General features: G+C 47.7%; 1 protein-coding gene across 1 annotated transcript in view; it reads right to left on the bottom strand.

Annotated features, from left to right (window-relative positions):
• Positions 1-1,435: 1,435 nt before the first annotated feature.
• The window catches only part of ITPKC (inositol-trisphosphate 3-kinase C), a gene marked incomplete at its 5' end in the record, with an annotated part of 24,805 nt that continues 9,130 nt past the window's right edge, over positions 1,436-17,110 (bottom strand). Inside the window, 5 exon segments of the mRNA XM_014588062.1 lie at positions 1,436-2,925; positions 6,267-6,338; positions 6,939-7,040; positions 10,191-10,395; positions 12,875-13,088. Of these exon segments, the coding sequence (XP_014443548.1) occupies positions 2,722-2,925; positions 6,267-6,338; positions 6,939-7,040; positions 10,191-10,395; positions 12,875-13,088 (797 nt within the window).

Raw genomic sequence — 17,110 nt, 5'->3', positions numbered from 1 at the left:
ATGCCACAATCCCTTCTTCCCTCAGGATTTTGGGCACACACACATATGCCTGGTGTGCTTTTCAAGCTGCTGGACCTGGGACTCTTAACCTCTTGAGTACACCATGTGGGATCCAGCCTCCTTAACCACACCACTCACCGGCCCTCTTCTTGGGTTTTGTTGTTTTGTCTTGTTTTTTAAAGAGATTTTTGCTATAGGGCATGTGCACTTGCTGAGGGGAGAGAGACAGAAAGCAAGAAATCACTTCCTGGGGGAATGGCCATGCTGCAATCCCTTCTTCATTCTCTTGGAACTCTGGGTACACACGCACAGCTTGAGGGATTTTTTGGAGAGGATTTTGCTATAGGACGTGTGTGCTTGCCAGACAGACAGACAGAAACAGAGAGATAGAAAGCAAGAAATCACCCCCACCCAAGGGGGATGGCCATGCCACAATCCCTTCTCCATTCTCTCGGGATCTTGGGTATGTACGCACACACGCCCAGTGTGAGTTTAAAGCACTGGGTCTGGGGCTTGAACCGTGGTCAGCTACATGGGAGTTCAGTGACATAGCCATTATGCCAACTGCTGGTCCCCACAGCTTGAGTTTTAAGCCACCGGGTCCAGGATCGAAACTGCAGTTGACTATGGAGGAGTCCAGTGACGTAACCATTATGCTACCTACTGGCCCCACCCTTCTTGGGTTTTTAAATCCTGTCAGAGCAGCAGCATGTTATGGGTGCCAACCCCTTTGCCCATTTTAACTCATGAAATCCTCCAGCCCTGTAGGGAAGGTGCTAGGTCCTTCCCATTTGATAGTAAGATTGAGGCCTGAAGAAATGGAGTCACTGGCCTGGGATCCTGCAGCTGGCAAGTGGTGGTCATGGTTCAAGCCAGGTAGTGTTTGCCCAGTCGGGCTGTCTCTCGGCTCTCAACTTTATCATGGTGCTGACCCCAAACTGTGCTTATGATCTACCTATGCAAATGTGCACACACACTGTGAGTGTAATAAATACCTGTCACCTCCACTCTGAAAGGGGAGGAACAGGCCTGTCTCACTGCCATGTCCCCAGTGATGGGTGTCATATTGGGGAGCTCTACGAGTGTGACGTTACTGATAGTGTGATCAGGAGGCATCTCCCATCCTGACCCTGATCATTTAGCTGCACTTCCTTATTCCACACTGACACTGGTGGGCACTGTTTATCTGGTGCATGCTCTTGGAAGCACCTGAGAACAGAGCTTGGAGGTGTCCTGGTCACCGTGTCGCTGCATTGTCCGCACTGCCAGGCACACAAACAGCAGCTCAGCACACACTGGAAGGAACTGGAACCAGCGGCTACAAGCCTGCCTCTCCTAAACCAGTTATTATCCCATTACCCCACCCCACCCCACACTAATGCTCAAGTTATGAATTTGTGCCCACACACCCCAGATGCAAAAGACGAAACTTAACAATGTTGACCGTCCTGTTTATTGGGATGTCACTGTGGGTGGGAGACACAGCAAAGCCATTTTGCCTCCTTCCCAGCACTGCCCTATCTAACTACCTGTCTGTATAAATAATACAAAGATGGTCAGTAGAAAGGAGCACAGCTCAGCCCTAGAAGACTGTTAAAATTTCAGCTTAGGGAGAGGCAGATGCTGCCCTCCCCAGGCCCATGCTCCTGGGCCAGGAAGCCAAAGCTACCGGTGCTGAAGGAGTAGACAGTGGGAGTGGGGAGCAATAACCCCACTTCGTGGGTCTAGTCTTTGGTTTCAAACAGGTTGCAAGCCTGGCATCACAGCCGGCAGCAACCTCCCCTCTCCCATCCCTGTGGCTCAGGCTTGGCATTTTTCACTCCAGGGCCCCAGGATCGATTGGATGGATGGGTTCTCCATCTCCTCCTGAGGAAGGAAGCTCTGATTGCCCTGCCTCTTAAACTCTTTCCTGCTGCTGCAGTTTGCTAAGAAGGAGACAAGAGGGCCCAGGGCAGGAGGAGCATTTCCTGATGCTGGGTCTGGTACACCAAGAAAAGATGTGGTACTGGCCACAGGGATAGGGTAACAGCGATACTGGCTGGGCTGTGGTTCAGGTTGGCATAATCCTCTGAGAAACAGGGAGGATCCCACTGGGCCAGGACACACAGTGCCACCAGCCCTTGGGTGGTGCAGCAAGCTGGTCTTGGTGTCACACCCTCCTCAGGGCCTCTGCCACTTAGCACCTGAACAGCCTCCAGAGGAAGTTGAGAGGTTGCTCTCGGGGATGAGCAGCTCCAGCATTTGCTCATAAATGATAACCTGGCCTTCCAGGACACTGAACGTGGACTTGGCCCAGTCTCTGGTCTCGGAACTGGCACAGAGCAGGAGGGGACTGACCAGGTGCCAAAGTCCAAGGCACTCATACAGCCATGGTGCTGTGTCATGACTATACCATGTGACATCCAAGTTGAATTCTCATGGTAGCATAGTTCAGTTGTGGCCTCCAGAAGCCCCTCGGAAACGTTCCTGGCTGATCAGGACACCCAGTTCTGGTTCCACTGACGTACCATATGACTGCCTTTTCCTGCTCCCTCTGGTCCTTCCAGCCACCATACCAGGAGGCAAGGTGCCACCTGCTCTCCAGGCCCTTCAGACCTCCCACACTGGTCTCTGGTGGTGTACATCACAAGCAGCTCCCCCATAGCCAACCTTAGGCCCACAGAGCACCTTGGGGCCCCTCCAGCCAGACTGGCACTATCCCACATGTAACCCGGCAGGGGGTCAGCTCCGGGCCAGTCCCTGAAGGAGGCAGATCATGTTGTCCAGGCCCCAAAGGTAGCCATCCTCACGGTTGCCCTCTGCCCAGGGCAGCCTATGGCTGAGTGTTTGGTGGTCAGGCAGGGCCACTGTCTTGCCGAAGTCGATCATCCAGACCTTGGCCAGGCCAGTGTGGTCATGCACAAAGAGGAGGGAGCTGCCCACCACCTGCAGGAAGAGACAGGAGGTCAGAGGGAGGAGCAAGCACTGGCTGAGGTCCCTTTCCTGGCGGGCAGTATAGCAGAGTGGATGGTAGGTTGTTCTTACTGTCAAATCCTGGCTGAGTTCAAATCTTGGCTATGCCACTTAGTGGCTCTATGGTCTTTAGGAAGTGTCTTAACCTCTCTGTGGCTCTTGCTTCGGGTAGTAGTAATGTCAGAAGTACGTATTGTATGTATGAATTAATCCACATTAAGCACATAAAAACAGTTCCCGGTGCATAGCAAATTCACAACAAATGTTAACTATTACCGTGTTTTAAGCCAGGGCATAAACTCAAATGCCTGAAGACTGAATAATGCTGTCCCCATAGGAAGAGGTGGCAACTTCTTGGGCTTAATGAGCTGCTGCTGGTGACCTCAGCAAGTGCTTCCTTTGGGTCTCAGTTTCCTCATCTGCAGAATGGGATCCTCTTGGGGTTGCGGGCAGCCTTCCATAACCCACACTCATGAAGTGTCTCATGGCACTCACACACTCAGCCCTCAGCAGACGCTGCTTACCTAGTCCTGGTGTTATTTGCTTTTAGAAATAGGAGTTGCCAGGGACCAGCAGTTAGTATAATGGCTACGTCGCTGGACTCCCATGTAGTCGACTGTGGTTCGCGTCCCGGACCCAGTGGCTTAAACTCACGCCGGGTGCGTGTGCGTGCGTGCCCAAGATCCCGAGAGGAGAATGGAGGAGAAGGGACTGCAGCGTGACCATCCCCCCTGGGGCATGATTTCTTGCTTTCTGTCTCTCTGTCTTTCTTTGTCTTTCTGGTGAGTGCACACACCCTATAGCAAAAACCTCTCAAAAAATAAAAAAGAAATAGGAGTTGCCATCCCTTCCTCTAACTCCAAGTTTACAAGCCCCCTGCCCTTTTCTTTTCAAAAAAAATTTTTGAAAGGTTTTTGCTATAGGACACGTGTGTTTTCCAGAAAGACAGAGACAGATAGAAAGCGAGAAATCACCCCCCAGGGGGAATGGCCATGCCACAATCCCTTCTCCTCCATTCTCCTCTCGGGATCTTGGGCACGCACGCACACGCACCCGGCGTGAGTTTAAGCCACTGGGTCTGCAACTCGAACTGCAGTCGATGACGTGGGAGTCCAGTGACATAGCCACTACACCATCTGCTGGTCCTTAGACCCCTGCCTTGTTCTAAATCAGGTTTCAAACACCAGGACTGCTAAAAAATCTAGGCAAGCAAGTACCCATCACATGAGGCAAGCATTGCCCTACTTTAGACAGCTGGTGGCATATAACAAGTATCCTGATGTCACTATGTCTCGTAGGTTGTCAAGGGAAACTGGACATCCTGATTCTGCTGTGAAGTTTCACATTCTGAATGGTGGCAGCTCAGTTTTTTTGTTTTTGTTTTGTTTTGGTTTGTGTTCTAGAGATTTTTACTGTAGGGTGAGTGTACTTGCCTAGAGAGACAGATGCAAGAAATCACCCCCCAGGGGGGAAGACCACACCACAATCCCTTCTTTAGTCTCCTCTTGGGATTTTGGGCATGCACACACATGTGCCCACTGTGAGTTTAAAGCCTCTGGGTCCAGGACTCAAACTGTGGTCAGCCACGTGGGAGTCCAGTGTCTTAACCACTACGCTGCCTGCTGGCCTCAAGTAAATCAGTTTTTAAAATGTTAAGTCACCAGGCAGGCGAAACCAAACATAAGGAGAGAGAAGGAGTCCCCAGGCTTCCTCTTTATGACTTCCATCTAAAGCCTGAAGGTAGTGACAAGGACAACAGGAATATTTGATAAAAATAAACATGACAAGGGTGAGCAGGTAGCGTGGTGGTTAAGGCACTGGACTTCCACATGGCTGACTGCAGTTTGAGATCCAGACCTGGCAGCTTGCTTTCTCTCCCTCCCCTTCCCGTCTCTCTCTAGTGAGCAAGCACATGTGCCCTGTAGCAAATTTTAAAAATAATAATAAAATAAAATAATTAATAATGTAAATAAACATGATAATAACATAGGGCCAGACTGTGGCGCAGAAGCAAAGCCATGCTCTGCAAGGCTGACCCACATGGGAAGGTTCCAGGTTTGCATCCAGGGACCTACCCAAACATGCCAGACACTCACATGCCCATGATCCAGGGCTGGCAAAGGCTGGGTATGGATTACAGCATGAAGACCCTGTTGCAGTGCTCTCCCTTCTCCTCTCTTTCTCTGTCTCTCTCTCAGTCATGGGAGAAATAAAATTAACTTTATAAATTTAAAAATAACAGCTGTTACATACTAATGGTATGGATAACGCCTTACATATATTACCCATTTACTCTTCACAGTGCCCATGAGGAGGGGGCTGTTACCTATCCTATCCTACAGGTAGGGAGGCTGAAGCCTCTTCGGGTGGGCGGGGCCGAGGCTTCGGAGAACGGCTGCCACAATTGAGTGGCTGAGCTAGGATCTGAAGCTTCATTCCCAGATCAGTGTTCTTTCAGAGAAGTCAATGATGTCAGGAAGAGAGGCAAGAGAGGCTTGAAGGGGAGTTGAAAGAACTTGGAGAGGAGAGGATACATACAGAGGTGATGCCACCGCTTCTCAGACTTTCTGAGAGATGGGCTGGAAGTGAGGGGGATAGGGAAGTGCAAGGGCCCCTAGACAATGAGGGCATATAACAGTAGTTAGGAATCATCAAGATTCCCAAATAATCAGCAGTGGTAGGAGGTACAGGCAGGAGGTGAGTCTATACTCCAAAGGCTGCTAAGTGGGCTCTGTTATACCTCAGCAGCCAGTGAGGAAGGTACTATGGCTCCACCCCATGTTAGAGAAGAGGAAACTGAGTCTTGGAAGGCTAAACCATGTGCCTGGGTCACAGCAGGGTAAGCCTTCATGCCCAGGCCACTTTGCTCAATTGAGTTCATGTTCCTGTCTCACCTCCTGAAATCCCCTTTGCTGGGCCCCAAATGTGGGTTCTCCCCCCCCTTTTTTTTTAATTTGCCAGAGGGTGGTGTGTGCTTACTGGAGAGAGACAGAAAATTAGGGAAAGCAGGAAAGCAACACCTCCCCCCTCTGCCCCCGCCATGGGGTATAGTCACACTCCTTTCTCCTCCATCACTCCCACCTCCTGGAATATTTTGGGCACACACACACATGGACTCGGTGTATTTCTTAAGCCACCAAGTCCAGGACTTGAACCACACAATTGGCCATGCAGGATCCAGCCACCTTAATACGACCAGCTGACCCAGGGCCTCCTTTTTATAGCTTTGGCTTGTAACTCCAGTGGTAGTTTCTCTTTTGAGCCACCTGGATCCCAATACCTCCCACGTATACCCATGGCACCAGGGCTCGCACCTCATGGGTCTTGAAGAAGGGGGAGCTCTCCAGGGCCTCACGAAGTTCTTCTAGGCGTGCCACGTACTTGCCCTGTGTGTGAGGGGGATCCTTGGTTAGCAACCTGTGGGTCCTTTCACACCTAGAGATCTGATTTTACCCGATATCCCTAGAGGAGCAGGCAGACTCTAGCCAGGATGGGATATGGGGAGCCATGGAGATGATGGGAATTGGAGAAGAGAGGGGCTGATTCAAGAGTATGGTGATACATGGATTCCTACAAATCTCAACTCAACCCATCAAAAGGTGAGATCTGTTTCCCCTCCCCTCCATATGACTTGCCTTAGCCAATGGAACATGGCAGAAATGAAATACTCTGAGCCCAGGCATCAGCAGCTTTGCTTGTATTTTTACTCATTCCTTGACCCCCTGATTCTATAATGGGAGCAAACCCAGGATAGATCCTGAGACAGGTGGCCAAGCCATGAGCCAAGGCAGTGAGCCAAAAGGCAGAGACACAAGCGAGGTCAACCCAGACCAACTAGCCTCAGCCAAGCCACCAACTGGGTGCAGTACAGGAGCAAAGCCAGCCAGTACCAGCCAAACCCAGCCCAAAGAGCACTGACTCAGGAGCAACAAAAAATGGTGGTTGACTTGAGCTGCTACATTGTGGGATACAGGCATCTCACTCACTAAGATTCCACGGTCCTTGTCCACAAAGTCCTCTAACACCTTTGTCACCTGCTCCATTGCCTGTGTCTTCTTGAAGTTGGTGTTGCAGGTCCCATCAGCTTTCTGCAAGGGAAGGGGTGAAAGGGCATTGTCATGCCTCTTCCTTCCCACCCCCAGGACTGAGCAATCTCAGGCACCTCCAGGCCACCCATCTGCCTCCAAGCTCGTTTGTTGTACATGGAAAACTGGCCCAACTCCCAGCCCAGTTCATCCTGGCCCCAAGTCATACTCGTGAGCAACCAGTCTTTCCAAGTCTGACCTGGTTCAACCTTACTAGCAAAGTAGGCCTTGGAGGGGCATGGTCCTGGCTTGGAATCAAAATGCTACTTTCTAGCTGGGAAGTCAAGCAGGTCACTCCACCTCTCCCAGCCTCAGTTTTCTCATCTGGAAAATAAGAATTGTGTTCATGTCTACTTTCTTTCTTTTTTTTTTTTTTAAAGGAATTATTTTATTTAACTTTATTTTATAATTATCATTATTATTTTCCAGTTTGATCAGAGGGAGAGAGAGGAAGTGAGAAAGCAAGTCACCAGGTCCGAGACTTGAACCGTGGTCAGCCATGTGGGAGTTCAGTGCCTTTAACCACCATGCCACTTGCCGGCCCCTGTTCATGTCTACTTTCTAAAACTGGTGAAAGGATTAGAAGGATGGGATGTGCAGGATGCAGAACCCAATGCCTGGGACATGGTCACTAGGCACTTAATAAATAAGACGGGCCAGCAGGTGGCATGGCACTAGATCCCATATGGCTGACTCTGCAGTTTGAGTCCCAGACCCAGCAGTTTGAAAAACATGCTGGGCACATGTGTGTACATGCCCAAAATTGCAAGAGGATAATGGAGAAGAAGGAACTGCAGCATGGCTATCCCCCTGGGGGGTGCTTTCTCACTTACCTCTCTCTGTCTCTTTTTTTCTCTCTCAGGCAAGTGCATGTGCCCTATGGAAAAAATCTAAATAGATAAATAAGACAAGTGTTGTTTTCTATGTCTGAGAGTGTAATGAAGAAGCCAACCTAATTCAGCCACCCTCATTTGGCCACACTGTGCCAGGTGCTTCATGGGCACTGGTAACACGCAGGTGATAGGACAGACATGATCACATGAAGGAAGCAGACTCTGAGATCATCACGAAGGAAGACATAATAACAAAGGAGTGCATGGCATATAGGGAGCTGTGACGAGGTAAAGAGGGCCCCAAACTAGTAAGATGGAAATCAGGGAAGGCATCTCTGAGTAAGCAAATTTGGAAAGGAGACATAAAAATGACTAAGAGTTGAGTAGAAACAATATAGGGAAGTGCATTCCCAGCAGAGGGAATGCTCAGGGCCACTGTGGCGGGAAAAGTAGGACCACTGCAAGGAAATGAGGTGCTCCATTGTAGCCTGAAGGTAGACAAACAGGAAGAGAAGGGTGAGAGACGAAGCTGAACCCTGGAGGTCCTATAAGGCTATGGAACTTCTGAGGGTACTAGAGAGCCATGGAAGGGTTCTAGGCATGAAAATGGGGCAGTCAGATTTGCAGCTTAGAAAGGTAGGGGTGCCAGCAGATGGCCTGATGGTTAAGGACACTGGACTCCCACGTGGCTGACTGTGGCTGGACCCGACAGCTTGCTTTCTCACTTTGTCTCTCTCTCTCTCGTCTCCGTCCCTCTCTGGTCTAATTAAAAGTAAATAAACAGAAAGGAAGGAAGAAAGAAGGGAGGGAGGTAGTAGGTCAGGCAAGGCCACTGGAGAAATGCATTGTCATAGCCAGCTGGTGGGATGCACCACAGTACACCACCAATAACAGCAAAATTATCAATGCATTTCATCTTCGACCCAGTGGTCCTACTGAGAAATCTAGTATACACCTACACACTAACAAAATATCTTATGTATAAAGTGATTCATTGAGGTATTACAATGGCAAAAAACTATAGGAAGGAAGGGAGGAAGGTAAGGGAAAGGAGGGAAAGGAGATTGCCAATGGAATGATATGGGAAACCCTCCATGATGTTACTGTTAAGTGAAAAAAGCAAAGTGCCAATCTGGGTGGGTACTGAGAAAAAATGAGGACACATAATTTCATATATTTGCATTTTCAAGAAGAAATAGAAGGACCTGATAAAGCAGTTCCCCATGAGCAGGTATAGGGAGGGTGTTGCAGGCAGGAGGGAATACGAAGACCAGCAGCAGGATGGGAGAGCAATTTCTCCACATATACCTATTTATGATAGTATTTCAGCCTCTGAACTATGTAAAGAGCTACTCAATTACTATATTTAATTAAAAAAAAAAAAAAAAGAAATGCAAGAACTAAAAAGAGAATCCTTTGGAGCCAGCAGGGGGTGTAGTGGTTAAGGCATGCACCCTATAGCAAAAATCCCCAGAAAAGAGATTGGAGAAGGGATTGTGGTGTGGCCATCCCTCCTGGAGGGTAATTTCTCACTTTCCCTGTTTCTCTCCAGTGAGCATATACACCCTATAGCGAAAACTAAAAAATAATAATTAAATCATTAGTTAAAATAATTAAATCAAAAGAGAGAAAAAGGGAGAGATACTCAGACAGACAAACAAACCTTGAGGGACCAGTTGATGTAATGGCTATGTTACTGGACTCCCATGTAGTCAACCATGGTTTGAGTCCTGGACCCAGCGGATTAAACTCATGCTGGGCACGTATGGTGCGTTCCCAAGATCCCGAGAGGAGAATGGAGAAGGGACTGCAGCGTGGCCATCCCCCCTGGGGAGTGATTTCTCATTTTCTGTCTCTCTGTCTCTGTCTGTCTTTCTGGCAAGTGCACGCTCCCTATAGCAAAAAACCTCTAACAAAATTAAAAATAAAAAAATAAACAAACCTTGAGTTCTGGGGGCAGTAGGTGGCATGGTGGTTAAGGGTGCGGGACCCCCACATGACGACCACAGTTTGAGTCTTGGACCTTAGCAGCTTGCTTTCTCACTCCCGCCCCCTCCCTTCATTTTGTCCATCTCTGACCAAATTGAAAATAAATTAAGAAAGAAAGATTTAAAAAAAATTCTTTTAAAAAAATATGCTTGAGTTCTGATGGATATAGGGATGAGAGAAAAGAGAGAGGTAAGACCTTTCATCCTCTGCAGTCTCCCTCTCAATCTCTCCAGATCCTGCTTCTTTCCTTGATACTCATGTTCCCCAAGAAGCCCTGCCTCACATCATTCCAGGCCCTCTAGTGACAGGCCAGCGGGCCCCTGGCTCTCACCTTCACACCTTCAATCCGGAAGCCCAGGGTGGAGGTTGAGGTCACAGTCTCCCTCCACTGCATGTAGCGGGGCTTGGTGACTGCACCCTGAGCATGCTCCTCAGGGGTGGGGGCCCCAGGATCCACAGCCACCATCTTTTCATACATGTCCTTCCGGGGCCGGGGCCGTTCTCGTGCCTTCACCAGTTCCTCTTCTAGGTACGTCCTGAGCACACAGAGATATAACAAAGGAAATCATGAAAAGTGAAGCTGGAGGACTTATGCTTCCTGATATCAAACTACACTATAAAGCTACAGTGTTGCACAAGAATGGATAGACTGATCAATAGAATAGAAGAGTTAACAGATCAGGGCTGGCAGGTGGCATGATGATTAAGGGCACTGGACTCCCACATGGCGACCACGGTTTAAGTCCTGAACCCGATGGCTTGATTTCTCACTTTCTCTCTCTCTCTGTCCCTCTCTGGTCAAATTAAAATAAATAAATAAAAATAAGTAAATAAATAAAAATAATTCTTATAAAAAGGAGATTAACAAGAGTCAACAAACTGGCACATACACATACATTCACTAAGTTTATAACAAAGAAGGTATCATAGGGGACCAGCAGGTAGTATGGTAATTAAGGAGCTGGACACGCCCACATGGCTGACCAAGGTTCCAGTCCCGGACCTGGCAGCTTGCTTTCTCACTTCCTCTCTCTCTCTCTCTCTCTCTGTCAAATTAAAAATAAGTGAATGAATAAATAAAACATTTTTTAAAAAAAAGGTATCACAATTCAGTTGGCAAAGGCAAGTGTTTTCAATAAATGGTGCTGAATCAGTAAGATAGTCGTATGGAAAAAAAAATTAACCCCAATCCTTACCTCACACAATTCATAAAAATTAATTCTAAATAGGTTACAGATTTAAATGTAAAAGTTAAAACAATAAGGCTTACAGAAGAAAACAGGAGAATATTTTCATGATCTTGGAGCAGGCAAAAATTCCTTAAACACAAACCCACTACCTATAATGAAAAGTCTGACAAATCAGATTAAAAGAATTTTTTTAAATAATTTTTTTGGGGGGGACCAGCAGTTAGCATAATGGCTATGTTGCTGGACTCCCATGTAGCCAACCACGGTTCAAGTCCAGGACTCGGTGGTTTAAAACTCATGCCGGGTGCATGTGCCTGTGTGCCCAAGATCCCCAGAGGAGAATGGAGGAGAAGGGATTGTGGCGTGGCCATCCCCCCCCAAGGTGGGGGATGATTTCTCGCTTTCTTTCTGTTCTCTGTCTTTCTGGCAAGCACACGCACCCTGTAGCAAAAACCTCTCAAAAAAAAAAAAAAAAAAAGAAATTACAGATCAAAAAGAAAAAGACAGCACAGTAGATAAATGGGCAAAAGATTCAAACAGACACTTTTCAAAAGAGGATTTCTTTTTTTAATTATTTAAATTTTATTTATTCAATCATTTATTTTAATTTGAGCAGAGAGAGAGAGAGGGAAAGTGAGAAAACAAGCCACCAGGTCCAGGTCTTGAACCATGGTCAGCCATGTGGGAGTTCAGCACCTTAACCACCATCCCACCTGCTGACCCTTCAAAAGAGGATTTCTAATGACTAATCAATGTAGGAAGAGATGCTTGAGCCAGCAGATGGCGTGGAGGTTAAGGTGGCTAGATCCCACATGGTTGGCTATACAGTTCAAGTTCCAGAACTGGTGGTTTGAAAAACACACTGGGTGGGTGGGTATGCATATCCAAAACCTGGAGAAGAGAATGGAGAAGAAGGGACTGTGGCATGGTCATCCTCCCTGGGAGGGATGTTTTCTTTCTTTCTCTCTCTGTCTCTGTCTGTTGCTAGCCAGCACATACAATCTAAAGCAAAAAAAAAAAAAAAAAAAAAAAAAAAAAAGACACAGCGAGAGAGATAGGACTAATCTTTTCATTACCAGGAAAACAAACTAAAACTACAATGAGTGGGGTCAGCAGGTGGCATGGTGGTTAAGGTGTTGGATTCTCACATGGCCAACTGTGGTTTGAGTCCTGGACCTAGTAGCTTAAAAATCACACCAGGTATGTGTGCCTGAATGCCCAAAATCCCAGGTGAATTAGAAGAGAAGGGTTTGGGGTGTGGCCATCCCCCCTGTGGAGGGTGACTTCTCACTTTTCCTGTCACTGTCTCTCCTCTCTCTCTCTCTCTCTCTTTCTAGAGAGCACACATGCCCTAGGGCAAAAACCTGAAAAAAATTAAAAACTACAATGAGCTACCATTACACACCCATCAGAATACTGAGTTCTTTTTTATTTTAGAGGTTTTTGCTATAGGGTGCGTGCGCTCGCCAGACAGACAGAGAAAGACAGAGAGACAGAAAGCGAGAAATCACCTCCCAGGGGGGTGGCCACACCACAATCCCTTCTCCTCCATTCTCCTCTCGGGATCTTGGACACGCACGCACACACGCCCGGCATGAGTTTTAAGCCACCAGGTCCAGGACGCAAACTGCGGTCGACTATGTGGGAGTCCAGTGACATAGCCATTATGCTAACTGATGGCCCCAAGTTCTGGCAAAAATATAGGAACTCTCATCCACTACTGGTGAGAATGTGTGCTGGTACAATCACTGAGTGACTAGGCACTATTTTCATCTATACCCACCTCTCTCCTCCACCCCTGCCCCATGGCTGACTGTGGCCCCACCTGCTGCCCATCTTGCAGTCCATGATGGAGGGGCCCTCGAAGTCTGCCAGGAGATCTTCCATCTGGTTGAAGGCCTGGCCATCCTGCTGCACCATGCCATAGTAGGCTGGCACGAAAGGCCGTAGGGGGTCTCTCATCAGCTCCTCCAGGCTGCGCTGCTCACACTGACAGAAACGTTTCAGAATCCGACCATCCTCTCCTGCCTGGAAGTTCCCTATGGGCAACAGAGTGAATGAGAGGGTCAGAAATTGGATCAGAAAGCAGATCGCCTCTTTCTCCCTTTGTGCACCAAATCTTGGCCACCATCTTGTGGCCTGGCTCTCCTGCAGTGCTGTGTCTCCCTCCCTGCAGCTCTCAAACTCACCAGGAGAGGTGATGGAGGGGCCTATTTCTGCTCTTATTTAAACAGAGTTCTGTGACCAGATAGTGGCTCAGCAGTAAAATGCAGCACCCTGCAAGGCTGACTCATGTGGGAAGGTTCCAGGTTCGCATCAGAGACCTCCTGAATTGCCGGGCACAGTGGCGCGTGCCTGTAATCCCAGCTACCCAGGAGGCTGAGGCAAGAGGATAGCTTGAGTCCAGGAGTTCTGGGCTGTATGCTGATCGAATGTCCACACCAAGTTCGGCATCAGTAGGGTGATCTCCTGGGAACAAGGGACCACCAGGTTGCCTAAGGAGGGGTGAATCAGCCCAGGTCCAAAACAGAGCAGGTCAAAACTCCTGTGCCAATCAGAGACCTTCTGAATATAGCAGGCACATGTGCACCCATGACATGGGCAGACTAAATCTGGGAGTTAATCATGACATCAAGGCCCCATTAGGCGGACCAGCAGGAGGTGTGGTGCTTAAGGCACTGGACTTCCACATGGCTGACTGCAATTCAAGTCCCAGATTTGGCAGCTTTTTTTCACTTTCTCTTTCTCTCTCTGGTGAATTAAAAAACATAATAATAGTAAATAAAACAAAGAATTATTATTTTAAAAAATGACTCCATTAAGGTATTGTCTCTCTGACTCTTTAGCTTATTTAAGAAATATATCAAGGACCAGCAGTTGGTGTAATGGCTATGTCGCTGGACTCCCATGTAGTCGACTGAGGTTCGAGTCCTGGACCCGGTGACTGGGCACATGTGTGTGGGTGCCCAAGATCCCAAAAGGAGAATGGAGGAGAAGGGATTGTGGTGTGGCCATCCCCCTTGGGGGTGATTTCTCGCGCTTTCTGTCTCTCTGTCTCTGTCTTTCTGGTGAGCACACGCGCCCCATAGCAAAAACTTCTTTTTAAGGTTTTGCCATAGGGTGCATGTGTTCACCAGAGAGGAGAGAGACAGAGAGATAGTGAGAAAGAAAGTGAGAAATCACCCACCAGGGGGGATGACCACATCACAGTCTCCTCTATTTTCATGGGATTTCAGGCACAGGTGCTCATTCGCCCAGCATGAGTTTTAAGCTGCTGTATGCGGGACTCAAACTTCAGTCTGCCATGCAGTAAGTCCAGTGCTGTAACCATTAGGCCACTTGCTGGCCCTGAAATAAATCAATTTTTTTTTAGAGGGAGATTTTTGCTGTATGGTGCATGCGCTTGCCAGAGAGACACAGAGAGACAGAGAGACAGAAAGCAAGAAATCACCCCCACAGGGGGGATAGCCATGCCACAATCCCTTCTCCTCCATTCTCCTCTCAGGATTTTGAGCACACACATATACATGCCCAGCGTGAGTTTTAAGCCCCTGGATCCAGGACTTGAACCACAGTCAACTATGTGGGAGTCCAGCAACATAACCACTACTCCATCTGCTGGTCCCATAAATCAGTCTTAAAAAGAAAAATGAGGCCAGCAGGCAGCATGATGGTTAAGACACTAGACTCCCACATGGCTGACTCTGGCTTGAGTCCTTAACCTGGTGGCTTGCTTTTCTCTCTCTCTCTCTCTCTCTCCCTCTCTTCTCTTCCTCTTCTCTCTCTGGTCAAATTGAAGAAGAAGAAATAAAATAAATTGAATTATTCTTTTTAAAAATCTCAAAAAAAAAAAAGAAAAGAAAAAAAGAGTCTTTTTCACAATATAGTGTGTCCTTATTTATAATTCTGGATTGTGAGCTCACAATCATTTGTGGAAACTTTGTCAGATCTGAATCAAGAGCACAACCCTCCAGAGCACATTTACATTTGTGAGTACTAACAACTGCGGCCTATTTAATTTATAAATCTGGCATTTCCTGGATAGTGTGGATAGTGCAGATAGAATTCCAAATTCTTACTGAGACAGATTGTACTTTTGGATCACATTTTCCAAAGATGGCTCTGACATCTGTTCTCCCACATGCTTCTCTAGAATTTTTCCATCAAGAAATGGGATCTGGGACCAGCAGTTAGTGTAATGGCTATGTCACTGGACTCCCATGTAGTCGACCGTGGGTCGTGTCCCGGACCCGGTGGCTTAAAACTCACGCCGGGCGCGTGTGCATGCGTGCCCAAGATCCCAAGAGGAGAATGGAGGAAAAGGGATTGCAGCATGGCCATCCCCCCTGGGGATGATTTCTCGCTTTCTGTCTCTCTGTCTCTCTCTGTCTTTCTGGCGATCGCTCACACCCAATAGCGAAAAACCTCTCCCCCAAAAAAAAAGAAAAGAAAAGAAAAAAGAAATGGAATCTGTGGGACCAGCGGTTAGCATAATGGCTATGTTGCTGGACTGCCATGTAGTTGACCGTGGTTCGAGTCCTGGACCCAGTAGCTTAAACTAACGCCAGGCACGTGTGCATGCATGCCCAAGATCCCGAGAGGAGAATGGAAGAGAAGGGATTATGGCGTGGCCATCCCCCCTGGGGGGGTGATTTCTCACTTTCTATCTCTCTGTCTCTCTCTGGGAGTGCACGTGCCCTATAGCAAAAACCTTTCCCTCCAAAAAAAGAAATGAAATCTGGGGGCCAGAAGATGATGTAACAGTTATGTTGCTGGATTCTTACATGGCTGACCGTGGTTCAAGTCCCAGATTTGATGGCTTGAAACTTACGCCAGGCACATGTGCGTGCATGCCCAAGATCCTGGGAGGAGAATGGAGGCAGGCCTGCAGCATGACCATCCCCGTGGGGGGTGACTTCTCACTTTCCTTCTCACTGTCTCTGTCTCTCTCTCTCTGTTGAGTGCACAGACCCTAAGGCAAAAGTCTCTTAAAAAAAAAAAAAAAAAAGTGGAATCTAGGAGCCAGCAGGTGGCATGGAGGATAATGCACTGAATCCCACATGGCCAATGTAATGTAATGGTTGGGGTCCTGGACCTGGAGGCTTGAAAAAGAAGCTGGGCATGTGTGTATGTATGCCTAAGATGCCAAGAAAAAGAGAAGAAAGGACTTCAGTATAACTATCCCCTATGGGGGGGGGAGTGATTGGGTGTTTTCTCACTCTCTCCACCCCACCCCCTCTGGCAAGCATATGTGGGCTGTGACAAAATTTTTTTTTTAAAAAGTGGAATCTGGGAGCCAGCAGGTGGCATGGCAGTTAAGGCTGCTGGATCTCACATAGCCAACTACACAGTTCAAGTTCTGGACCTAGCAGCTTGAAAAACACACGAGGCATGTGTGCCTGCCTGTCCAAAATCCCGAGAGAAGAAGAGAAGAAAAGGGATTACAGCATTGCCATAACTCAGAAGGTGATTTCTCACTTTCCTTCTCTCTCTCCTCTCTCTGTCTCTCCAATGATCACACAGACCCTATGACAAACTGAAAAAGAAAAGGGTGGGGGCAGCGGGTGGTATGGTGGTTAGGGCACTCCCACCTGGCCGACCACAGTTTAAGTTGGACCAGGTGGCTTGCTTTCTTACTTTTTCTATGTCTCTCTCTAGTAAGCGTACACACATAATAAATAAAACTAAATACAAACCCTAAAAAAAAGGGGGAGAAGTGGAATCTGGGGCCAGACTGTGGCACAACGATAAACATGATGAATCTCACATGAAAGTTTAAGAAGGTCCCCAGTTCAAGAATGGAGACTTCCCTCAGTACACTGGGCACATGTGTGCCCATAACCAGGGGCTGGCTAAAGGCTGGAGGTAGAATACAGTGGGGCTGGCAGGTGGAGTGGTGGTTAAGGCACTGGACTCCCACATGACTGACTATGGTTTGAGTCCTGGACCTGGAAACTTGCTTGCTTTCTTTCTCTCTCTCTCTCTAGCTAAATTGAATAATAATAATAATAATAATAAATAAAGAATTATTTATTTAATTTTATTTATTATTATTATTTGT

The sequence above is a fragment of the Tupaia chinensis genome, unplaced genomic scaffold (genome assembly GCF_000334495.1).
Source record: "Tupaia chinensis unplaced genomic scaffold, TupChi_1.0 Scaffold000037_18, whole genome shotgun sequence".
NCBI classification, from domain to species: Eukaryota; Metazoa; Chordata; class Mammalia; order Scandentia; family Tupaiidae; genus Tupaia; species Tupaia belangeri.
Note: the sequence above shows the minus strand (reverse complement) of the source record. Positions and strands in the feature narration are given on the sequence as shown.